General features: G+C 36.8%; 1 protein-coding gene across 1 annotated transcript in view; it reads left to right on the forward strand.

Moving 5' to 3' along the window:
- Positions 1-444: 444 nt before the first annotated feature.
- polb (polymerase (DNA directed), beta) overlaps positions 445-27431 on the forward strand; it is a 62923-nt gene continuing 35936 nt past the window's right edge. The window contains exons 1-10 of the mRNA XM_039768178.1: positions 445-816; positions 4176-4233; positions 21028-21094; positions 22070-22144; positions 22228-22286; positions 24414-24463; positions 24656-24707; positions 25889-25943; positions 27175-27247; positions 27360-27430. Of these exons, the coding sequence (XP_039624112.1) occupies positions 756-816; positions 4176-4233; positions 21028-21094; positions 22070-22144; positions 22228-22286; positions 24414-24463; positions 24656-24707; positions 25889-25943; positions 27175-27247; positions 27360-27430 (621 nt within the window). The 5' untranslated portion in view covers positions 445-755. The remainder of the gene's footprint in view (positions 817-4175; positions 4234-21027; positions 21095-22069; positions 22145-22227; positions 22287-24413; positions 24464-24655; positions 24708-25888; positions 25944-27174; positions 27248-27359; position 27431) is intronic.

Here is a 27431-nt window from a genome sequence, read left to right on the forward strand (position 1 = left end):
GTAATACAGTATATCCAATTACGTTTAAAAATACAAAACTGAAATGGTATGTACATACTTTCCCACACACCTGTATACTGGACCTGTACATTCGTGGTGTACAAATTCGGAATTGCAATAATTCGCATAATTACCCTTTGTCGGTTAACTTGCTTTGCTTAAACTACGTCCTTCACGTCAAACTCCACCAGAATGTATGCGACGGGAGGCTGGCAAATCTGAGTCTGTTGGTGGGAAACATTTGGATTTTAGCGTGTCTTTTATTTCCTAATATCTTTTGTTTTGAAGTACAGTATACGATTCGCTTTAAGTATTTGGTTTCCCAGTACCTCACGGTACAATAGTACTGCAAATGATTGATTGTTCATATGACCAATCTGACTGCAGATGTAAGATTAACTACGCCTTCTCCCTTGTGATAGGTTCAACGTCATGCCTCACGTTTCTCTCTGTCTGTACCTCTCTCCACCCTCATTTCTCCGGGCTCTTATCCTTCTATGGAATGAGTTCGGGTTTTCTTTTCTCGTGATTTTAAATGCAGCGTTGTTTTTAACACCCATATCAACCGTGAAAACGTTGAAATCCTGCTCCGTCTACTATTGAGAGTGTTGAGTCAGCCAGTAAGGTCTGACAGGGCTTTTTTCTGTGCCATCTGGAAACGCGGATTTCTCCAGCCTTTGTCCGGCAGACCACATTTTCTAACATCAATCAGTGTTGTTTATTCACGGGGATTTTCTTACAGTACAGACAACAACATGAGCAAGCGGAAGGCACCTCAAGAAAGCCTAAACGAAGGCATCACCGACTTTCTGATAGGTAAGAAACGAAAGAAATGTGAACCGTGCTGACAGATGGGGGTTGGGGAGAGGAGTGTGCCTAGTTACTTGTAAATCGAATATTAGTAGCACTCTTAATTGTGTTTCTTGTGGGTTTTAACAAGACATACGATGCTTATGCACATAAAAGACAACTCTAATATCCGAGAGGTCGTTGCATTAATGTAATGTTATGTAATACTTTAATGTAATGTGTGTTAAAAGTCGGATCGCTTCGTCGTTTAGCAAAAACCCGTCCTACGGAAAAGTAACAAGATTAAAAGGAATCCAGATTAAATATTAGGAGACATTTGAGTTTAGTAAAATTTGAGCGTTAATCTTTTTAAAATGTAAATAGCATTATTATTCTCCTGTAAAAACAAAGAATTTTGATAACATGTCAGTTGTGTAAACACCACGATAGCATCAAGAATTCTGAGCCTCTCGACTCTCCGTAAGCGTCACGTTTCTGCGTGCTTTAAAGAGCTTATTGTGACTTCCTATTGGCTGAGACTCGGCGTGCCCAAAATTAAATGCAGTACCGATGTGCTGCCCGAACTAATATCGGTTAAGGACAGTATTTTTATCTTATTAAAATGTACAATAAACATTTAGTGGAAAATGTAAAACAGTTTTAATTCATTGCTAAGATAACTTAATAGTGGAGTACTTTTCTGTGACAGAAATGGGCTTTAATGATTTGTGTATGATGCAAAAACTAATAATGAAGGGGTCAATGTATAGTTATTTTATATCTGAATTTCAAAGAGTGTTATATTGTACAATACACAAGTTGAAGAATGGTCAAGTCATCTTGAAGCATGGTTATTTCTAAATTTTGAGTTTTATTAGAGAATTATATTTGAGTTCCTGTTTAATGACTTGAGTAATAAAAGTATTTTTTAAAGGTCCGAAAATGGCTCGGGCAGCGTTTAATGGATTTGATTTAGCCAGTGAGTAAAAGAATAAGAAGGGAAAAAATCAGCTCGTCAGACTACTTCAGTTAAACATATTATTAGTGAAATATATGGGGAAAATACTGATGACATGTGACAATGTTGTGGTATCAATTCCGAAAATGCTACATGTACTTTGTCAATGAAGTGTATTTTACATTTTTTAGAATGATGTGCCTTGACCTACACTAAAAGTCAAACGTTGGGGCACATCCAGAAACTGTCAGTTTGATAGAAATAAATATCTTTTTATCAGTATATCATTCCATCTATTTAAAAATACAGCCATTACAATTGTTGCTACTGGCTGTCACTGCTTGAAATGACTGATATTTATTGTAGTTTTCACACGTGATTGCAAAGCCCAATTTTCGGCAGCCTTTTGGTGTATTAATAATCAACTCTCATAGATTATTCTTAATTGGTCATGTTTAAATACTAATTAGTTATTAGATAAAGATCTTAAGCATTAATCAGCTGTTGTAGTAAAGCAATCCTGTCCTAGTAGATAAAGTACATATAAACTTGAATCCCATAACCAGACTGCTGTTAGGAGTTTGACACCATTTATGTTATGGCTCTGACCGGCTAAAATAAGGTAATTCTTTGAAGGTTTGATGGAGGGCATAATATTGATTTTTTAAGCATTTACAGTAATTGAGAAATAAGCATTTTAAAATGGGATAGTACTAGGGTGTTTTACCGTTTTAGCCATTATGAATGTAGTGAGAAGTCAAGCAAAATGGCACCTTTTATTGGCTAACTAAGAAGATTACAATATGCAAGTTTTCAAGGCAACTCGGGCCCCTTCTTCGGGCAAGATGTATTCAAAAAGGGATTGGAAAAACCAAAAATTATTCAAATACGTTTTCCTCCTCAGACGACAATGGCAGTTTTGCATGCATTCGTTTTTAATCTTACTTTAAACAAACCCTGGTTCATAGGGAGCAGGGGTGTATTCTGGCATGACAGAGTAACCAACCCTGATCATGGTGATAATCCATGGCGCAGAGACCCACATTAGAGCCGGTTTGGAGTCCTCAAGTTAATCTGAGATGTGTGTCTGTAGAAATGTGGGAGAGTCATGGGGATCATGCAAACTCCACTCGCAGACAATAACACAGAATTTGAATTCGGAACCCTGGCTCAGTTATGCAGCTGTAGCACTGACTACTGCACTTTGTTCTGTCCTCACAGTTTTGCAATACTTAAGCAGATTACTCGATTCCTGTTTTGAACCAGATCCTACTCTGCTGCTGCATCTCTCAATTTGATTAAGCTGCTCAGAAAATTGAGAGACGATGAATGGGTTAAATTACCTGTCATAGAGCGATAATAGAATACATTTTAAAATGTATGGTATTTGATATGTGTTGCCTGACGTGTATCCTCAGCTTTCATCTTATGACCTTCTTCTGTATTCTTGTGCGTCTTGATGTGTGTTGGCTGATGCTTCCTTTCTTCAATTGCATTCCTGTAAAGCTTGCTTCTCAGACTCCGTCATTTTGAGGTGTGTTGCTCATCTCTTGTCCATTTTTGACCACCACCAAGAAGGCCTCCACTACTCGCTGTGAAAACCTCACTCACGTTCTTATAAACAGTTTGTGTTTGAGGGCGACTCTTGGTATACCCCCTACACCCTTCCTTAAAATCCTTTTGTTTCGTCCCCCTTTTTTTGCCCACCGCTTCTTGTTTCATTCACGTATGACTGAGCCTCTTAGGTTCGAAATGACCAAAGCCAAACTGACCAATCAGATTGCTTGGAGGGACCGGATACCAACCCAGACATAAGCATTTTATTCTATAGATGTATGGAAAATAGTTAATAATATCAATTGGTCCTTTAATTGAGCAATTCTTTAGAAAGAAATCAGACGTGAAGATGCAAGGCCGAAATTTGACACACAAGTTTATTTTTTACTTTATTAATCAAATGTAGAATAATATGATTTTAGTCTAAGTGTGGTTTATTACCTGAAATGTCTTATGCTTTGCATTTTAAACAGTGCAATGCACGTTTTGAGGGAATTTTGCCAACAATTTTTTATTAACCCCTGGGAAAAATGATAAATGTGTGTTAGGTGTATGTTACAATTTAGATCAGTGTAACCATGTTAATTGTCATCAGTAAAAATGATTTTTATTTTAAACATATGTACAGTATTTAAAATGTCCTTTTTTATTTTTTAATCAAGATTAATAAATACAAATATCCTTGTCTGGACTCCATGTTTGTGCTGTATTATTTGTACTGGTCAGTCCCAACAAGCGGCTGTCTTCTTTGTTGCGTTCGAAGTGATCACGCTTTGTAATAGTTGTTTCAGGATACTCACTGCCTCTTTTACAACTTCTACAAGCATATTTAATATACATCACTAATTATATTCAACATTTCTGTTTCCAGAGTTAGCCAACTATGAGAGGAATGTGAACAGAGCAATCCACAAATACAATGCTTATAGGTAAGCCAGTATGTTAACTTTTTAAAAGTAAGAGTTATGTTACTTCCTATCACTGGTTAAGACTGATTGTTTTGTTGACGGCACAGTGGACATCATGTTCCAGAAACCTGGTTTAGTTTTCCTGCCCTGTCACAAATTATATGGCATTTACTCATGTACAGGTTTGATTTCTGTTTTTCCATTAATCTTCTACATCCCAAGTGAAGTGTGTGTATTAGAGTAATTGTCACAGTTATACTAATTGTAGGTGTGCCCTGTGATTTACTGCCATCTTGTTCAGGGTAGATTCCTACCTTGCACTTAAGGGCTGTAAGTATACTGTCACAGTAAGAGTTTAGAAAATGTTGCTTCTGCTTATTTAACGTTTTCATAACTTGGTAATATTTTAACCACTAGGCTGTGCACACTAGCTTCTTAAGTTATGCCTTTGGACCTGCAAAGCTCCCAGTCTCTTTATCTCCTGTGACTGTCAGTTTGACTCTGAGAGAGTCAATTAACCTCCCTGCACTCCAAGTATATGAAAATAAAAAACATACATTTTGTAAAGCACTTTTGGTCAGGGAACAATGCAATTATTATTGATTTAAGTAATTTGACCTGAAATATTCTTTTCTATTCTAGGATTAAAGGTGTATTTCAATGTTCTTTCTAGCAGTTTTTTTTTTTTAACAAAAGAAAGAAGGAAGACTAGACCATGTTATTTGTTAATCAATAGTAGTCTTGCTAACAACAGCTTATTATATATGATTTCCCACAATTGTGCCTGTAGGTTTCTCTCTATTATAAAACAAAATTTTGGCAGGGAGACAAGGGAAACGAGACGTGATCATCTCGGAAGACACCCCGTGAGAGATGCTTTAATGCCACGCGAGGCAAGGCAGTGAGACAGAAGGACAGCTGCTGTACAGGCTTTTAAATGATCGATGTGCAGCGCGACGAGCAGAACACACACCTCGGCAGAAGCAGCACAGAGCCAGTAGCTGATCCGTCCGCTTCTCCTTAGCGTGTGCTCAGCTGTCCCCCTTCACAACGCGAGCGGGAGAGACGTGAAGTGGCATTAGCTTAGCACACCTTTGGGGGTGTTGAGTGAAACGATTGAGATGTGATCATCTCGGAGAGACATTTTGAACTCACGCGAGACTAGACATTACAACCTTAGGAAGCAAAACCTGTGAGACGGTGACTTTTGCACGTCACGCCCTACTTACAATTTAAAACAAGTTCACGGACATATAACCTAGCAGTTGTTGGAATGCTTTTGGCCTTAGCATGTGTTCAGCATACGCCACCTGCCCCACCCTTGTAAAAGGACAGCTGCTGTACAGGCTTTTAAATGATCGATGCAAAGTGCGACAAGCAGAACACACAGCTGGCCAGCAGCAGCAGCAAGACAGCAGCTGATCCGACCACATCTCTTTAGCGTACGTTCAGCGCTTCCACAACCCCCTTCACAATGCAAGCAGCGTCCCGCGAGAAATTTAACCACGCCAGAGGCAAGAAATAAAGGACAAATATTGTTTTTACAAAAGTTTTAAAGAAAAGTGAATACTGTATAATGCATATGTAACAATTCCCATGAAAATAACAATCTCTTTAAATTGTTTATCCAGTAAACCAAACCCTGGGGTGGGTGAGCGAAGCAAGCAGGGGGCTCTCCCCCCTAGTTTTATTTAAGAATGTAAGGAATTTGACAAACAAAAGACCATTCAGTTCATCAAGCTCATTTGTTTAACTAATAGCTTTAGCGGTCCCAATATCTTAATAGACAGAATACTTAATGATTGTCAAGGTTTCTCCTTCAACTACATGACTCGGTTGTTTTTCCAGATTGCCACAACTCTTGGTGTAAAGAAGTGCTTCTTGGTTTCAGTTATAAATACACTTCCACATAATTTCTAGTAGTATCCTTGAGTATGAGAGTCATCATTTAATTTAATTTAGGATTTTGCTTGCTCTACTTTATTAATGCCTTTGAGGATTTTGAAGACTTGGGTTAGGTTCTCCTGTAGCCTTCTCTGCTTAAGACTAAAAAGTTTACATTCTCTGAGCCTGTCAGAGTGGGATATACGCTTTAGTCCTGGGAGGCACTTGGTTGTTATACTCTGCACAGTTTCAAATTTTGCTGTGTCTTTTTCATAGGGAGGCGGCAAGAACTGCACACAGTACTCCAAAATGCAGTCTCAGTAGTTTATGCATAATGTCCCTCGGTTTATATTCAGCAGTTTTTATAATATAGCATAACATTTAATGCGCCTTTTCAATGGTTCTACATATTGCTTAGATGATGAGAATGTTGTATCAACATAAAGCCTAGATCCATTATAGAAGTTGCTTCCGCTAGGACAGTTTCTCCCATCTTGTATTTATAATAACATTCCTGTTGCCCACGTGTAGCACTTTGCACCTGTCTACATTAGACTTCAGTTATTCTTGAACTGTTTCCTCTGCCTTGTCAGCATCTGCTATTCCTCAATTTTAGTATCATCAGTGAATTTCACAAATTTACTAACTATATTGGAATCAATGCCATTAAAACAAATCAGAAAGAATAGCAGTACAAGGACAGACGTCTAAGGGAATCCACTGATGACTTAACTCCAGATGGAATATTTACCCCTTATCTGTACTTTGTACTTTTTATAGCAGAAACTTACCTAATATGTATTTAAAGGATAAGTTCAGTTTTTTTCAAGTCAGTTATTTACTCATAATCTTGATATTTATTAATTTGCCACATAAAATCGCATTATAAAGTGAAAAATGTTTTAATAATTTTTAAAAACACTTTTGTCTGTTCTTGTAGTTTACAATGGTGGCTGAGGGTTACAAGGATTCACACTTGAAAGAAAGGGTTAAGCTTACTACATACATCCATTTTTCAAGGCAAGAATGTCAGTAGATAATAACCTGTATCTGGAGTTTGCACAAATATTCTTAACTAGTGTATCTACATCCCTTTTGGAATGGGGAAGAAAAAACCCTTTGTGAGATTCATCCATTTTAAAAGAAACCCACCTCTTCACCTAATCTTGCCAATTTCCTTCTCCTTTTCCTCTGTGGCACTTTGTGAAAGGCACGAAATGGAGCAACTGACACACGTACACACTGGCACAATCCTATTCACGCTAACCTGGAATCTCCATTTCAAATTATCTTAATGGCTTTATGTATGTGTTAAAGTGAATACTGTGCTAAATCAGGGAGAACATGCAAACTCCACATGACCCGGCACACAATTCAAACTTGATACACCGGATCCATGAAGGAGCACCAGTAACAGTTGTCCTAGAGCTAATTATCTATCGAGTATTCAGTTTGCTAGTAAATTGTTAATATTCTATGGCTGTACAGTTCAGCCCATTTAACCTGTAGCTGTAGTAAAATCTTCTTTGTCTTTAGGCTGCTCCCGTTAGGGAACGCCAAAGTGGATCCTCCTGTCCTCTACATGTTGCTGTTACACCCACCACCTGCATGTTTTCTCTTACCATATCCATTAATCTCCTCTTAGGCCTTCCTCTTTCCCTCTTACATGGCAGTTTCCACCCTTAGCATCCTTCTCCCAATATACCCAGCATCTCTCCTCTGCACATGTCCAAACCAACACAATCTTGCCTCTCTGACTTTGTCTCCCAACCGTCCAATCTGAGCTGACCCTCTGATGTCCTTATTTCTAATCCTGTCCATCCTAATCACACTCAATGAAAATTTTAACATTTTTATCTCTGCCACCTCCAGTCCTGTCTCTTGTTGTTTGGTCAGTGGCACTGTCTCCAACCCATATAACATAGCTGGTCTCACTACCATTCTGTACACTTTCCTTTCACTCTTGCTGATACTAGTCTGTCACAAATCACTACTAACACTCTTCTCCACTCACTTTACCTTGCCTGCACTTTCTTCTTTAGCTCTCTTCCACACTCCTCGTTACTCTGGACTGTTCATCCCAGGTATTTAAACTCCTCCACCTTCACCAGCTCTACTCCCTGCATCCTCATGATCCCTCTGACCTCCCTCTCAATTACACACATGTAGTCTGTCTTGTTCCTATCTCCACCTCTCCAGGGTATCCTCAACTTGCTCCCTACTCATGCTACAGATCACAGTGTCGTCCGCAAACATCATAGTCCACGAGGATTCCTGTCTAATCTCATCTGTCAACCTGTCCATCATCATTCCAAATAAGAAAGGGCTCAGAAACGATCCCTCATGTAATCCCACCTCCACTTTGAATACATCCATCACTTCTACAGCAGACCTCATCACTGTCACACTTCCCTCGTACATATCCTGTTCAACTCTTACATACTTTTTTTTATCACCCTCGACTCATATAATACCACAACTCATCTCAAGGCACCCTGTCGTATGCTTTCGCCAGGTCCACAAAGGCACAATGCAACTTCTTCTGGCCTTCACTATAATTCACCATCAACATCCTCAGGGTAAACATTGCATCTGTTGTGCTCTTTCCTGGTATAAAACCATAGTGCTGCTTGCTAATCGTCACCTACCTTCTTAACATGGCTTCCGCTAATCTTTCCAATAATCTCATGCTGTGGCTCATCAGTTTTATCCGTCTGTAGTTATCCCCTTTAGTCTTAAAAATCTTAACCAGTACACTTCTTCACTTCTCAGGCATCTTCTCACTTTCCAAGATTGCAGTAAACAATCTGGTTTAAAACTCCATTGCCATCTCTCCTAAACACCTCAGTGCTTCCATAGGTATATATCATGTGGACCAAACGGCCTTTCCATTCTTCAGCCTTTTCATAGATGTCCTTACAGAGAGGGGACTGGGCGGTCTCATGGTCTGGAATCCCTACAGATTTTATTTTTTTCTCCAGCCGTCTGGAGTTTTTTGTTTTTTCTGCCCCCCCCTGGCCATTGGACCTTACTCTTATTCGATGTTAATTAATGTTGATGTATTTTGTTTTCTTATTGTGTCTTATTTTTCTATTCTTTATTATGTAAAGCACTTTGAGCTACTGTTTGTATGAAAATGTGCTATAGAAATAAATGTTGTTGTTGTTGTTACTTCCTCCTTGCTAATCTGTTGTGCATCCTGCTACACTATCTCCACATCATCCAACCTTCTCTTACTCTCCCATTCTCTTCATTCATCAACCTCTCAAAGTACTCATTCCATCTGCTCAACACACTCTCCTTGATTGCATGCGTTCCCATTTTTATGTTTTATTACCCTAACCTACTACACATCTTTGCCAGCTCAATCCCTCTGTCTAGCCAATCGGTACAGGTCTTTGTCTTCCTCCTTAGTGTCCAACCTCTCATACAGGCTCACCTTACGCCTTTTCTTTAGCCTTTGCCACCTCTCTCTTCACCTTACACCTTATCTCCTTTTACTGCTGTCTACTTTCTGCATCTCTCTGCAGTGAAATTACTCGCCTTATGTGAAACAGCAGTTGACTTCAATAACAGGCGATCAGGAATACCATATCTTTTCCTCTTCAGCTGCAAGTAGTCATCCACTGAGAAATGAGCGCAACAGACTCGTAGGTCCGCATTTGGCAGATCTTCCATTGTGTGGTCACATCCAACCTAAGTGCTACAGGCCATAACTTTAAGGTGTTGTAACTAAATAAGTCCCTGGAAGCGGTAAACTCTGTTTTGTTTTTTTGTTTTTTTTTAATATATAAAGTTTTTGCTTACATCCTGGATATGCACATTTTCTTGAAAGACAAAATTGCTCTAAACAGCTTCAGACATGTGTTTAGTTTCATGCTGATCAACTTTTAAACTCCACCCACAATGATGCCTGTGAGCAAACCAGTGAGCAGGAAATGTGTTCTTACCTCAAGAAAAATTAGTTCCAAATAGCTGTGATAAAATAATTATTTCTAGTTTCCTTTCAGTGTCACAAGGATGTCTCATAAACACTGAATGTATGTTTTCTTATATCAGAAACTTTGCTGCTTCAAAATGAACATATTTGGTAGGTTTTATGCCATTTTTTTATTTATCTATGGACCCTTTAGTCCCATTGTAAGTTGCAAGAACTGAAAGTATCTCTCTATTATTAAAAAAAATTTCTGGAGAGAAACACTAGGGTGTTGACATGTGATCTTCACGTGAAGATCACAGAAGACACTTAAAAGAAACTGCAACATGAAAGAGATTGGCCACGGAGCGTCTCGTGTGGACCTTAAACATGAAACTTTGTGCCAAGAGATAGACCCAGAACTGTCTCACGATGACATGCAAGACACGCCCTACTTACAATCAATATGAAGTAAGACCACGGGCAGCAAAACATGCAGTCTTCTAAGGGATTTGAGCACACACAGATCCAGGGCTCTCAGCGCATATACTGTAAAGTGTATAAGGACAGTACGTTATAAATGAAACGTAGGTGACTAAGTGAAGAAGAAAGCAGCGAGAAGAAAAGGGACTCAAAAGCGTTGGAGAGAAAAAAAAAAAGAAAAGGAATAATCAAGGTGCAAATTCAGAAAATTAAGAAAGTAATTATCAGCCCAGAACAAGTGAAATTGGGGGGAAAAAAAGCACGTCCAGTCCGGCTCAGTATTAAAAGACAGAGAGTAAAAGACAAAGTAGAACTTCATAAAGACGTTCACAAACATTGGCGCTATACACATGCAGAGCAGGTTAGAGATTATGAAAGCAGTGGAATTTGAAATGCTCAAAAAAAAAACATTGGCATGATACACATGTGGAGAAAGTTAAAGAATATGAAAGTAGGAAAATTAGAAAGTATAAAAAAAGAAAGTAAAGATCGCATTAGCGCAAATAAAAGGAAATTATTACTTGAAAAAGGGAAAATAATCACCATGGACCAGGTGTCATTGGGGGGAAAAAAAGCAGGACAAAGAGAGGTCAGAAATAAAAGACAGTAGAAAACAAAGTAAAACGTCATAAAGAAGTTAAAAAACAAGGGGGCCAAACACATGCAGAACAGGTTAGAGATAATGAAAACTGGAATTCAAAAGATTCAAAAAAAGTAGGCGCAATACATATACTGAGCAAGATACAGAATATGAAACCAGAAAAAAACGACAGTGTCAAAAAAAAAAAAGTAAACATCACATAAGTGCAAAAAAAGAGAAATTATTATTCTGAGAAATAATGAAAAGGCGAATATATGGGCATAGGTGATATGTCAGAATTATGTAAATATTGTAAGGCTTTGAAGTTTAAGTCAGAGAATTTCAAAAACGGAGTTTACCTCACATGCATTCATTGGTTACTTTGCAAAAGAAATTATTAACTGCTGATGATGTAGATCGTTTTGCCTGTGTTGAAATTCCAAACAGAGAAACCTATCATGAATTATGATACAAAGTCATTAAACACATGTCTCACTGACCTCATTAAAAAGATTCAGCACATTGGGACTCGAAAGATTATTGTTTTTACAGAAGCTCTGAAATAAAAGTGAAATTAATGAAATAGTAAAAATTCAAAGAAAAAAAATTCTTAAAAGTGTGTATCCTGACAACTAAATACAGGATTGGCGAGTGACGCAAGCCCTTAGGTTTTAAAATTTAAAATTAAAAAAAAAAAAAGCTTCACTTTAAACATCATTCTATGTGGGAAAATTAATATATACCGTGATTGAGGAGAGATGACTTGGACTTTGAAAAATACTGAACCCACCTCTTAAAACAGCAAAAACAAACATTTTACTGTACTTCATTTTTCCATGCATGCTGCATGCTACGTACACAAATCAATTATTGCAGTCAGCCAAAAAGGGCTTTCTCCACAGAGTTCTGTGGCTCTCATTTCATGTCATGGTGGAAGTTAGAGCAAGAGTTCCTCAAGACCTAAAGACTCTGTTCAGATGTTTTGGGTCATCAGTTGAATATGCTTGTTATGCACCTTGTATAGTAAATTTAAGTAGGATGGCCTATTAGGGAATAGAGCCTGGGACAGGCACACAACTCACAACAGTTTCTGACTGGCCAGAGAGTTCCTGGAAATTTCAAGGACGAACTGGAAAATATGAGAGGAAATTTGTTGTCATTACTGTGTCTGTTACACCAGCGACATAACCTTTACAATGAAGTAAAGAAAATATGTTAAAAATGGCAGTAGCACAAATAGATATTTACTTTACTTGATTTGTATATGATGTTTAAATGAGTTCTGCTGTTTGTTTTGTTTGTCTTTTAAGCACTGAGCATTTTTGCCAATAGATAGCATTAACTGTGGTCATGTCATTTTCTTTTCAACACTTAAAGACTAATACACTATGTGACTTAAGGGAAAGTTACAGCTCTGTTAAATTCTGCAAGTGAAGAATTTGTAAAGAATCTGTAGTTTGTGTAAATTAAACTGTTGGTAAATATTTTCCAATCTGTGTTTGGATTACATACAGTTGTAAAGTCATCTTTTGCACATTTTTAAGAATAGGAATTAGAAAGTTTTTCAATTAATGTTTTCATTATGTCCCTTGGTCTTAATTGCTTCACTGGTTTTGATCCAACGGTTAATGCTCATTAATCAAACCCAGAGATCTTCATTGTCAAAATTGTAGGTCCTAATCCTGAAAGCCTGTGTATCATGGAAGTAGTCAGATATTTCATCTTTCACATTGACTTGGCTTGAATTCTGACTTAGTTGAAAACATTATATCGACCAAATAAATGTGTGTCTGTTGTGCTCATTTACAACTTTATAAAAATATATATTTTGCAAGTTTTTATCAACTAATCCCTGGCCTGAACAGTAGTAACATTTAGGTGAGCTTAAGTAAAGATTTTTACTCATTTTGTTATCAAATATGCCATTCAAATTTTCTCTTGGCATGCCTATAATGTGTTGTCTGTCCATTAGGAGGCAGAGTAATTCCATCCAAAATCTCCTCCATGCAAAACTGCATGAGTAGGTTTTAGTATACAGTGGGATGCAAAAGTTTGGGCAACCTTGTTAATAGCCATTATTTTCCTGTATATTGTAAATTGTTGGTTGTTACGATAAAAAATGTCAGTTAAATATATCATATAGGAGACACACACAGTGATATTTGAGAAGTGAAATGAAGTTTATTGGATTTACAGAAAGTGTGCAATAATTGTTCAAACAAAATCAGGCAGGTGCATAAATTTGGGCACCACAAAAAAGAAATGAAATCAATATTTAGTAGATCCGCCTTTTGCAGAAATTACAGCCTCTAAACGCTTCCTGTAGGTTCCAATGAGAGTCTGGATTGTGGTTGAAGGTATTTTGGACCATTCCTCTTTACAAAACATCTCTAGTTCATTCAGGTTTGATGGCTTCCGAGCATGATTCACACCACAGATTTTCAATTATATTCAGGTCTGGGGACTGAGATGGCCATTCCAGAACGTTGTACTTGTTCCTCTGCATGAATGCCTTAGTGGATTTTGAGCAGTGTTTCGGGTCGTTGTCTTGTTGAAAGATCCAGCCCGGCGCAGCTTCAGCTTTGTCACTGATTCCTGGACATTGGTCTCCAGAATCTGCTGATACTGAGTGGAATCCATGTGTCCCTCAACTTTGACAAGATTCCCAGTCCCTGCACTGGCCACACAGCCCCACAGCATGATGGAACCACCACCATATTTTACTGTAGGTAGCAGGTGTTTTTCTTGGAATGCTGTGTTCTTTTTCCTTCATGCATAATGCCCCTTGTTATGCCCAAATAACTCAATTTTAGTTTCATCAGTGCACAGCAGCTTATTCTAAAATGAAGCTGGCTTGTCCAAATGTTCTTGAGCATACCTCAAGCAGCTCTGTTTGTGCTGTGGGAGGAGAAAAGGCTTCCTCTGCATCACTCTCGCATACAGCATCTCCTTGTGTAAAGTGCGCTGAATGGTTGAACGATGCACAGTGACTCCATCTGCTGCAAGATGATGTTGTAGGTCTTTGGTGCTGGTCTGTGAGTTGACTCTGACTGTTCTCACCATTCGTCGCTTCTGTCTATCCGAAATCTTTCTTGGTCTGCCACTTCGAGCCTTAACTTGAACTGAGCCTGTGGTCTTCCATTTTCTCAATATGGTCCTAACTGTGGAAACAGACAGCTTTCTGTATCCTTCCCCTAAACCATGATGGTGAACAATCTTTGTCTTCAGGTCATTTGAGAGTTGTTTTGTGACCCCCATGTTGCTACTCTTCAGAGACAATTAAAGGAGGAGGGAAACTTACAATTGACCCCCTTAAATACTCTTTCTCATTACAGGATTCACCTGTGTATGTAGGTCAGGGGTCACTGAGCTTACCAAGCCAATTTGAGTTCCAATAATTAGTTCTAAAAGTTCTGGAATCAATAAAATGACAACGGTGCCCAAATTTATGCACCTGCCTGATTTTGTTTGAACAATTATTGTACACTTTCTGTAAATCCAATAAACTTAATTTCACTTCTCACATATCACTGTGTGTGTCTCCTATATGATATATTTAACTGACATTTTTTATCGTAACAACCAACGATTTATACAGGAAAATAATGACTATTAACAAGGTTGCCCAAACTTTTCCATCCCACTGTATACTGATATTAACTGATACATTATTCTCTATCTGCACAGAATTTCTGCCTCTACTCCAAAATTTCTAAATGTATGCTGAAATCGTTTTAACTACTATTGGTTTGTAGGCCTTTGTTCTAAAAGGTTAAGTTTGGTAGTGTCGATTTCATGAATTTTTTCAATTTTTAATGAATTCCCAATCATGGCCTTCATTAATTTGCTTTAAAAGCTTGTTATTTTAAGTTGATTACAGTTCATAAATTAAAAATTTTCCTCCAGCATCTAGTAATGGTATTAATGGGACACAACATAAATACTCTGTCCTACTTCAGCACCAAGATTGGTTTCTACCATTCTATGTATTTTAAGCATGCTGTTAACAGTTTCCCAGCCTTTTCAATGCATATTCATAAATTATGTTTTTGTTCAATGCTTGAGTGTTAAAAACATAATATTAAGTGATAAGTCCAAATGAAATATTCTAGTCTTGATTCTAAATAAACAAACACATAATAATGCTTTAGGGTCCCCATGCTTAAAACCTTGAAATTTAATAATATGATTTTCTAGTCATGGAAAATCAACCGAAAGCTGAAAGAAATATAAAATGACCACCTGGAAATTGGTGATGCAGTAAGATATATTGGAACCTTTTGCAAATAAATCAAACAGCATTATGTGATCATCAGTGGGATAGTCCTGAAAGAAGCTGGAGAAGGATCTGTCTAATCCCTGTTTATTTCCAAGACACTGTAACAGATCCACCCAAATCCAGCAGTAAGACAGTATGATTGTATCATCCAATGCCTACTTTATTTCTGTTTTGGTACAGTTGGTGCACTGACCCTAATTAGGAAAAAAGTTTTTGCCCACTTCTTGCACAGAATTTATTTTCTCAATGTCTTATGATTTATTAATGTATTCCACTTACATGTATTTAATACATTTATCTATTTATTTATTAGAAAAAGCAACATGTATCACAAGAGCTAATTAGCTATATGATGAATGACAAATATTTTTGTCTTCTGTAGATACTTTTCCTTTTCTATGCGATGATCCATTGTTTTTCATGATAAGAAGATACATTAGAAAAGTTCTGCTGAGAACAGAACATTCAGCCCAATATCTTCATAATTATGGGTATCTCTAAAGGAAAGATCTACCTAATTTCCTTTCCACCTCAGCATGCTACTTATATTAACCCTGGCACCACATTTCCAGCTCAACATTTTGTAGCAATTAAATGTCATGAAATGAATGATACTCATATTAAAGGGAAAGTATTGCATATTATTGTATGTCAGTCCTTCCTTCCCTGAGAGGTACGTCAATCATTGTTGCAGCTTTTTAGATGTCATTCTCATTAATATCACGAAAGATCTCATACAGTCAGCATCTTGTCTGCAGCATAAGTAAAAGTTGCAGAAATATTTTTTTTCAGTTTGCATTTATTTTCACGTAAGTGAGATTTAGTCTGATTATGAGAAACTGATCTGGTAATGGGGCTGCCTTACATGCTGATGCTTAGAACTTTAAAGAACATTTAAAATGAGAGGCTTAATACTGCTGAGTGCTGGGTATGTTAAACTTACCTTAAAACACAAATACATTTTTAGTAATTGATCAGTTAGAGCATATGGTGTTTGAATGGAACTTTTCAGGGAAGTGCTGTTACTAAATTATTTGTAAAATTAAAAATTGTATTCTGATTGTTTGTATTTTGTCTGATTGTAGATGTTTCTTAAACATTGGCAAGAAGATTGACCATGGCTCTAGCACTCTGCTCTTTGCTTTTAATTTCAGTTACCATTAGAGGGCAGTGTTTAACTCAATTTATCCTGTTAAGAAACAAATAGAAGTTATATTGCAATTGGAAACGAAATCCAAACGTTTTTGCGTGATGGATACTGTTTATTTTCCTTCTGCCATCCTCAATGGAGAGTTTGATCCCTTTTGATACCAGGGTTCATTATAATGTGTACAGTTCTGACCAAAAGCTTTGAGAATGACACAAATATTGGTTTTCACAAAGTTTACTGCTTCAGTGTTTTTAGATCTTTTTGTTAGATGTTTCTATGGTATACTGAAGTATAATTACAAGCATTTCATAAGTTTCAGAGGCTTTTATTGAAAATTACATGAAGTTTATGCAAAGTGTCAATATTTGCAATGTTGGCCCTTCTTTTTCAAGACCTCTGAAATTCGCCCTGGCAGACTGTCAATCAATTACTGGGCCAAATCCCGACTGATGGCAGCCCATTCTTGCATAATCAATGCTTGGAGTTTGTCAGAATTTGTTGGTTTTTGTTTGTCCACCCATATCTTTAGAATTGACCACAAGTTCTCAATGGGAGTTTCTTGGCCATGGACCCAAAATTTTGATGTTTTGTTCCCCGAGCCACTTAGTTACTACTTTTGCCTTATGGCCCGGTGCTCCATCATGCTGGAAATGGTTGGGAGAAGTTGCTTTCGGAGGATGTTTTGTTCCCATTCTTTATTTATGGCTGTGTTCTTATGCAAAATTGCAAGTTGCCCACTCCCTTGGCTGAGAAGCAACCCCACGCATGAATGGTCTCAGGATGGTTTACTGTTGACATTACACAAGACTGAAAGTAGCAATCACCCTTTCTTCTCCAGACAATCCTTTTTTCCAGATGCCCTGAACAATCAGAAAGGAGATTCATCAGAGAAAATGACTTTACCCCACCAGTCTAATCCCTGTACCTTTTGCAGAATATCAGTCTGCCCCTGATGTTTTTCTTTGAGAGAAGTGGCTTCTTTTCTGCCCTTCTTGACACCAGGCTATCCTCCAAAAGTCTTTACCTCACTGTGCGTGAAGATGCACTCACACCTGCCTGCTGCTATTCCTGAGCAAGCTCTGCACTTGGTGGTGCCCTGATCCCACAGCTGAATCAACTTTAGGTGAGGGTCCTGGCACTTACTGGACTTTCTTCGGTGCCCTGAAGCCTTCTTCACAACAGCAATGGAAATGGGTTTTTCGGGATTAAGATCATTTTCACGACAAAGATGGACTTTGCTATTAATTGCAATTCATCTGATCACTCTTCATAACATTATGGGGTAAATGCAAATTGCCATCTTAAAAACTGTTTGTGAAAATTAATATTTGTGTCATTCTCAAAATTTTTGGCCACGACTGTACTTAGACCAGTGCCCATACACCAACTAGATTGGTGTGCAAAATGGTACAAATTAAGTGAGTTCAAATTAAGTCAAACCCCATCTAGCATAATTTATTAGTTATGCATCACTGCTGCCAAAAGCTGAAGTGGACTCTCTGTTGCCATAATCATTTATCAATAATTCAGTAGTTTAATATTAAAATTGTTATTTTATAAATTGTTTCAAATATCAAAATACTGAAACACTTCTTGCTCCAAGGATTTCAGAAGGGGACTGAGTTGAATCGAAACCTTGCATATTGTAATCTTTTTAGTTAGCCAATAAAAGGTGTTGTTTGATGTGACTTCTCATTACATCCATAATAGCTAACATGTGCCCTAACACCCTAGTAGTACAGGTAATTGATTAGGAACTTGTGCATAACGCAGGTATTTTTTCCTGCATGCTTGTATTACCCACACATACAGTGGAGAAGAGATAAACTCCCTCCCCTTAAAAATATTTTTACACTTGGGGGCTTCGCTTGCCAACCCCCGTGTTTGGTTTTCCGGATATACACTTTTAAGATTTTTTTTTCTTTGAATTGTTGCTGTTTCATTAGTTTCACTTTTATTTCAGAACTTCTTTAAAAACTATATTTGTAATCTTTTGAGTCCCAATGTGCTGAATCTTTTTAATGACGTCAGTGAGACATGTGTTTAATGACTTTGTACCATAATTCAGGATAGGTTTCTCTGTTTTGAATTTCAGCACAGACAAAATGATCTTTATCATCAGCAGTTAATATTTTTTTTTGCAAAGTAACCAATAAATGCATGTGAGGTAAACCCCATTTTTGAAATTCTCTGACTTCTCAATATTTACATACTTCTGACATATCACCTATGTCCATCTTTCTAATTTTCCTACTTTCATATTTTTTAACTTTCTCCATATGTGTATCGCGCCATTTTTTTTTTTTTGAGCCTTTCCAATTCCACTGCTTTCATAATCTCTAACCTGCTCTGCATGTGTATAACGCCAACGTTTGTGAATGTCTTTATGAAGTTCTACTTTGTCTTTTACTCTCTGTCTTTTTTAATACTGAGCCAGATTGGACGTGCTTTTTTTTCCAATTTCACTTGTTCCGGGCTGATAATTACTTTCTTTATTTTCTGAATTTGCACCTCGATTATGCTTTTTCTTTTCTGCTCTTTTTTCTCTCCAATGCTTTTGAGTCTCTTTTCTCCGCGCTGCTTTCTTCTTCTCTTAGTTGTCGACGTTACATCTATAACGTATTGTCCTTGTACGCTTTATATGCACTGAGACCCTGGATCTGTGTGTGCTCAAATCCTTTAGACGACTGAATGTTTTGCTGCCGTGGTCATACTTGATATTGATTGTAAGTAGGGCATGTCTTGCAAGAATCTCATGTTCTACGTCCTCGTGAGACGGTCCTGGGTCAATCTCTTGGCACAAAGTCTTATGTTTAAGGTCCCTGCGAGACACTCCTTGGCCATTCTCTTTCGTCTCGCGGGTCTTTTAAGTGTCTTAATGTGAAGATCACGTCTCGTCTCCTGTCTTTCTCTCCCAGGATTTTTTTAATAATAGACTAGTAATCAGGAAGGTAAATATTTATTTGCTCGGGTTTGCTGTATATAACTTTACAATAAATGCCAATACAATTGATACAATATATAAGATTACAAGGGTGTCTTGTACTTTTAAAACAAGTCAATGCAAAAACTTGAAGCAATTTACTGTTGTTCTCTGCTGCCCAATCCACTTCCCCAGACAACCACTGCCAATTTATCCGATGGTAAATTCTTCCAGGCTTCTTGCAGGATATGACATAACTCTTCTCCCTACTTTGGCTGCTTTCTGGTTTTGTTTGTTTTTTTTGTTTTTTTTTCCCTGTGTCCAAGTGAACTCCCTTAACTCTACTTTTTAAAAAAAATAATGATAAGAATTATGTTCTAATTTTAATTATTTTTATTATGTAAAAACTTGATTTTAAAAGAAAAAATCCTCCAATCAAATCGACAATGTTATTGGTATACTTTATTCTCCATGTTACGCACATCAAACCGCTAATGACAACCCAAAAAAAAAAAAAAAGAGAGAAAGCGGACCACCCACTAATCATAAACTCCTAATCAAAATGTTTCAGCAATGTTATTAATGGTGTCACTGGTGACTGCGCTATAATTTTACACAATTTTAAAATATTACCGGTTAGCTAGAGATCCTACACTGGTTAGTCTTTCTCCGAGGTCTGTATTCTGGTCATTTTCCGGCTGAGGTCCACATTTTTCACTTAAAGTACCACACCTTAAAGCACATGGGCTTTGACATAGCTACTGGCTTCTCAATTGGAGAACTTCTGATGTTGTATGTGTTTTGAGTAGATTAAATGTCATGCAATAATGTACTGCAAACAAGAAGACAAGTGTGACAGTGTGATGTCTGGGGGGACACCTGTATTGGGGGCTATTCTTAAAAATGCACATTTTGTAGTAACGTAATTCTAGTGAGCTGCTTCCAAATTCCTTTCTGGATAGAAATATAGAAATGGTTTTAGGGGCTAAAATAACCATTGGAAGTGTTAAAAGTGAGACAATAGCAAATCAACTTTCCCTTCAAGGTGTTTGCAGATCTTGAGAAAAGGAATCCCATTGTAAATAAAATGTATCCTGGCAACCTCATTAATTAGACAAGGGTAACTTGTGTAAAATTTTTGGACAATAAGTGGGAATGCTATTTTTAATGTACTCAAGCAATGTGTATTTTAAACTAAAAGATCAATGGTTGGCTTTGATTTCTGTCCATATATAATTTCCAGTAATAATATTATATTCATTCATCCATCCATCATTCAACCCCTATATCCTAACTACAGTGTCACATGGTCTGCTGTAGCCAATCCCAGCCAACACAGGGCACAAGGCAGGAAACAAACCCCGGGCAGGGTGCGCACACACACACACACACCAAGCACAAACTAGGAACAATTTAGAATCGCCAATGCACCTAACCTGCATGTCTTGGGACTGTGGGAGGAAACCGGAACACCAATATTATAATATGGCTTTTTATATTTGTTGTCTCTTCAATGTTCAAAGCAAGTTTGACATCCCTGTCCGAGTACTTACATATAGCTTCTTGAACATTTTATTCTATATTTTTTTTGTTTGTACAGGAAGGCGGCATCCGTAATTTCAAAGTATCCTTTTAAGATCAAGAGTGGTGCTGAAGCAAAAAAGTTGGTAAGTTTCAAGCTAAAACCCAGTTCAGTGTTTATGAACTGTTTGTACACTTCAGAGAAGTCAGTGCACAAATTCCTGCTCCCCTTTTAATTTACTTGTGTATTCTTCTGTTATGTATGTATTGTTTTGACAGTTTTTGCTGTGATTTTTATTATAGCTTGTCAAGAACAGTATCTAGTAGACACATGAATTACATTTTACATTTTTGGCAGTTTTTGATTCAGCAACAAAGTAGTCCAGACTGTTTCTCCATTGCTTCACAGACATGGGTTTTGATTTTCATCTTCGTCTTTTGTCAAACTGTGTTATCTCTGTGTGCTCTGTCTTTGTGCCACATGCAAAAGAAAAACAGATTAATTGGTAAATTTCGAAATGTGCTGCCTCCTAATGTAGTTGGATTCATCATTGTGGTTAGCATTGCCTGAATAAGCTTACCTAGGCTCTCTCATATGGAAATGTAGGTATATAAATGGATACATTTTATGACAGAAAGCATTATAAATGGTTGGCAGCTCTAATTTTAAAAGTAGGGTTGCAGAAGTTGTCTTATTTCATCTTTACTGAACTTTAAGGAGTAATAATTTCCAAATTTGTCATTTCATAAAATGAGAATTATGGGCATTATGGCCAGATGACCCAAGTGTTGCACTGTAAACAACATTGTTTCCATTTCAGTCACCACCTCTCACTGTGTGACTCAGAGAAAGCACTTAACCAACCAATGTGCATTTAATGTAATTGCTTCCAAATTTCTTTAAGTTATTTGAATAAATTGCAGCTGTAAAGTACTCTATATTTAATATCTGTATACTTGATTGCTTTAATAGTCACCCTGCCTGTCCATAAATATGGTATCTAGACCAAGTAATACCTAGAAATTGATGAATTGATGCTTTCTTCCAGTTTTTGTGTTTGTCTCTTGTTTAATTTTTTTCTTTTTATAAAAAACGTAATATTACATTTGTATTTTTCTAGGATGGGGTTGGTGCTAAAATTGCAGAAAAGATTGATGAGTTTCTGGCAACTGGAAAACTAAGGAAGCTTGAGAATGTAAGTGTGATTTCTGATAATCTGTTTCCTCCTGCAGAGGCGGATATTCTAATAAGCATTTAATGTTGTCTTTCTTACACCAGATCCGCAAAGATGACACTAGCTCGTCAATCAATTTGCTCACAAGAGTGACAGGGATTGGGTAAGTGAAAATGTTAAAAAGAAAGTATGCAAATTACCTACCCTAGGGTTGCGTGGTAGTGCAGTGGGGGATGCCGCTGTGTCATGGATCCTGTGGATCAAAATTTCACTCCTAGACATCATCTGTGTTAACAATGGGTTTCTCCCGGGAACCCTGGTGCTTATTGATTTGACTGGCAATTTCAGATTGACTGTGTGTAAGTAACTGGGTCCTGCCATGAACTAGCACCATAACCAGGGATATTTTCTGCATGTGTTAAATGCTGCAATGATACGCACCAGCAACCACTACCCTAGAATGGATTAAACAGATTTGAAAATATTAAGATTGTTACTTATCAGTCTGGAGCCCAGTGTTTGGTATGATTTAAATAAACTTTGATTTGGTATATAACCTGATGGGTCATGTGCTCTAAATGATATATAGTTTTCTCCCCCGCCCTCCGTGCAAAGCAATATTGTGCTTTTAGCTGAAGCTGAATAATGCATATCTTTCAGAATGCTAATTTTGCAACTTGTTCTAGCCCTACGCCTCATTTATCCTGTTGGAATTTGATTCTGATATTATTATAGTTCTAGACTATATCCTCACTGCTTAAATTGTGTTCAAGAGGAAATTATAGGTATCACTGACACTATTTACAGTTCCTTTCCAAAAGCAAATTACAGTATAATTTGTGGGGTTTTGAGAGGAAAGCTGTTGTTGTAGAAGATTTAGTTTCATACAGCAGGCTGTCTGCTCCACAAAGTAGATGTAGAGTTCCATATCTATTCATATACGGGCCTAATTATTATCACTTAAAGAAACTGATGAGATACCCATCAGTTAAACAAACCATTGTCAGGAAGTGTGATGAAGAGTGCGAAAAAGAACCTTGCTTTTCTTATCCAAGTGTATATCTCTTCTCCAATATAGATGTACTATTACTTTACTTTTCTCATATTGCTTTTTATTTCCCCCATCATTTCTAAACTATCATTCCCCTCCAAGAAAGTAAGTGCAATGGTCAAAAAATTAGCTACCACAATTAAAAAAAGTCAGATACTAGGTTAGACAAGGAAATGGCCATTATTGGGCTTGGACTTGCAACCCTGAGGAAGGGTTAAAATACGTTTTTGTATTTTAAATACGTTTGTGTATCGGCCATGGACTCATGCCATGCACCCTTTCAGTTCACAGATTTGCATTATGGTAAATACCAATGGCCAGTATTAAACTCACAATGTCCAGATTACAATAGCCTTCAGAAGCAGTCTTGTATCAGTCTGAGCTAGAGGAGCCTTTTAGGTTTGGCCAAGCACACTTCTGAACACCGTGTGTGAAGTGGTTTGTGGTGACGTCAACTGTTCTGTGTCCCTCCCTCTCTCTCACTCAGTTCTCAACTTATTATGTAGCGCCACTGCACTATAGTTTCTAAACAATCGCTGTATTACTGTAGCAAAGATTCAGAAGTCCTCTGCTTAGATGAGATGACCTGTCAGAAGAACGACCATCTCTGCAGGTCTCCATCAAGCCCAGTGGAGAGTCCTGAATGTGTCAATTTTCAGAAGCTCCCCATTAAGTTTAACAGAGCTTCAGAGGATCTGCCAGGAAGAATAGAATAATAGGCCCAAATCTGAGTGTGCAAAGCTTGTACAGACTTACATAGGTTAAAGCTGTTATTGTTGCTAAAGAGACTTCAATAAAGTACTGAATTAAGGATCTGAATACTTATATGAATTAGAGATTTCAGTTTTTGATTTTTAATAAATTTGGCAAAACTTTCTTAAAACATGTTTTCACTTTGCCATTATGGATTATAAGCATGTAGATTGTTGAGCAAAAATGGTAGATTTTTCAATTTAAATTTAAATGTACAACAAAATAAAGTGTTCAGAAAGTGAAGGGGTCTATATACATGAATCCACGTTATTTCATTTTTAATTATAACTGTTCAGTATTAAGTTTTTTATTTGAACAATTTTATTTAAGCACAAAATTCATCCCAGTGCTTACAAGTGTAAGTTATGGCACCAATGGACTTTGAACTGGAAAAGAGGGCTAGAAAAATTTTAATGGAAAATGAACTTGAGCTTTTTATTAAAAGAATATTCTTTTCTCACTTGTTGTTTTTGGTTTTTTTTGCAGACCAGCTGCTGCACGGAAATTTGTGGAAGAAGGAGTAAAAACCTTAGATGGTATGATTCATGCATATTTATATTTAAAAAAGGGCATTTTTATAAAAAAATATGTAAAGTTAAGCAGTCTTTATCTAGTTGTTAGTACACAGATTGTACACCAGAAACACATAGAAATAAAAAAAAACTACCAACTATTTTGCCTGCACTATTAGTTTTCAATTTATTCAACATGTGATCATTTCCCTTTAGATTTAAAGAAAGTTGAACATAAATTAAACCACCATCAGAAGATTGGCTTGAAGTAAGTACATTTTTTAAACCTTATGCGGATGTTGTTTAGCAATACCGCTAGCTGCTTTGTGAAATAAAGAAATACAAATTGTACTCTTACATGTTTGCTCATAGCAGTTCTTATCTTGACTACTGCTTAAAAAAACTGATATGAAAAGTTTGGAAATTCTCAGTAGGTTCAGCAGTTTCTAAAAGATATAGTTTGAGGTTTAATAAAGGTCAAGACAGCGATTATCAATCATTTAGTAGTGTCTTCATCAGCTATTGCACATTTTAGTGATTTTTGTACAGATAGCAGGACCAGGTCATTCTTTTGAGGTGTACACAAAAGTGGACTAATAAATTTAGGCAGCTTTCAATGGGTCTTCTCTGTTAATGACCTGTTAAGAGTAGGTTTAAGTCAAATAGCATTTTACTTACAGAAAAAATAATAAAATCAATAAAGAACGAACACTATATCCATTTACATTTATTTGCTTGGCAAATGCTTTTATCCAAAGGGACTTAGAAAAGAGGTAAACATAATCAAATAACATTAGGCTAGGGCAATAGGATAGGTAACAAAAGTTGATTGCATAAGTGAAAAGTGGTAATAACTATCAGAGATCATAGATTATAATCAACAACAACATCATTTATTTATATAGCACATTTTCATACAAAAAACAATGTAGCTCAAAGTGCTTTACAAAATGAAGAATAGAAAAATAGAAGACAAAATAAAAAATAAACATAAGTAAAATAAAGTAAAATAATAAATAAATAATAAAGTAAAATAAACATAATCGATAAGGCAATTAAACTTAAATAACAAATAGCCAACAGTACAAAATATCGCAGAGCATAGTTTTTTCCATCAATTGACAGATATTCACAGAAAAGATGGGTCTTCAATTGCTTCTTAAATACACAGAGGGAGACGGCAGTAAGGATGGAGGTGGGCAGCTACTTTCACCAAGTGGGAATTACACAGTAAAAGAGTCTGGATTGAGACTTGAAACCGCGAAGAGGTGGCATCGCCTGAAGTTGGAATGAGTCTTTGATAAATAATCATATGAAATGAAAACAGCTAGCAGCAGGGTTCTTTTATGAGCAGAGTATGTTTTTTCTAAGTTATTTTCTTAGATAAATAATAAAATACAATATGTGTGCAATATACTGTACTAAAACTGCTTTTGATCTGTTAACTAGGTACTTTGAGGATTTTGAAAAGAGAATCCCTAGAGAAGAGATGGTTAAAATGCAGGTGAGCAAGCAGACAAATTTAATACTCCTGGTGGCTTAACCTTCAAAATTAAAATTACAAAGAAACAAGGTAACTTTATCTACTGTCATTTGGGTGCAGCCCTATTATCCCTGCCTATGGGAGTAGTCTGTTTATTAAGGGGAATCAAACATGAAACATTGATCCTTGTGTGAAATTTGTTTATGGATTGTGCAGATGAAACTGATGATTTACCAGTGATTTGATGGCACACACAGTTTAGAGTGATATTTCCATTTTTCCAGGACTGCATCACATGTTTGAAAAATAGATTATAAACACTCTTTGAAAGGTCTAGTGCTCCAGAGCAAGCAACAAAGAAGATGCTTTCTAAGTCTTAAACTCATGCGCTATTTAATTAAACAAACCAATGCATACGTACAGATAAAGAGTCATGGGATGGGTTAAATATTTCCTTGAGTGCAGCAGAAAACTTAGTATGAAGTACGTATCACAGCTCAGAATAACAGATATACTTTATATAACCCAGGGTAAAGGTCCACTTTCCAGACACTCATTTATCACGACATCCTTCATGTGACACAATGCATCTTTTTTGAGGCAGTTTTTTCTGCACTGGTACCCTCGAGCTCTAATTATAGTAGGTAGGTTGTAAAACCAGATTGACTTTCTAAGAAAGTATTACATTTATGACTCATGCTACTTTAGAAAGGCTGATAGTTTTATTAAATACCTTAGCTATCCAACACTGTCACTATTCTTCCTCCATTCTGGCAAATGATATGAGTCCATTAGCACTTCCAATACGGTTGTGTTCAGTCATAAGGCTGTTCAACAGCCACCCATACCGACAATAAACTACGTGATATTTGTTTCTTACATATTTCACTTTCAGTTGTATCTAATGCAAGGTGTTTGTGTTTGCTTTAATTATACATATAACACTACTATGTGGGAACACATGCAATTTAGGATGTTCGTGTACCATGTACAAATACGAATAATGTTAATGTTGGTATAAATTGTTGCAATAAATGTAATAAGCTAAAGGCAGAAGAGGTGCTGTATTACCAGTCATCAATGGAAGAAATGGCAGTATGATATATTCTTTGTCTAATGATAGAAAATTTAAATAACAGTGATAACAGCAGAGTAGCAGATAGGGAGGCAGCTGATATTTTGTTCATAAAAAATTTGCCATGTTCTAAGCTCTCTCCAAAAACTACCTATCCTTGTATTTATTTAATTGTAGAAGCTAATTTTGTCTGAACTTGAGAAACTGGGTCCTGAGTATATTGGAACAATATGTGGCAGTTTCAGAAGAGGTCAGTATTATTATTATATTAAATAAAACTGCACACAATTGTACATGCATAATGTGAAACTGTGCTTTAGGAGCATTTTAAATATTTTCTTTTACTTTTCCGTATTTTTTAGGTGCAGAATCGAGTGGAGATATTGATATTCTTTTAACTCATCCTGATTTCACTTCAGAATCACCCAAAATGG

The sequence above is a fragment of the Polypterus senegalus genome, chromosome 11 (assembly GCF_016835505.1).
Source record: "Polypterus senegalus isolate Bchr_013 chromosome 11, ASM1683550v1, whole genome shotgun sequence".
NCBI lineage: Eukaryota > Metazoa > Chordata > Cladistia > Polypteriformes > Polypteridae > Polypterus > Polypterus senegalus.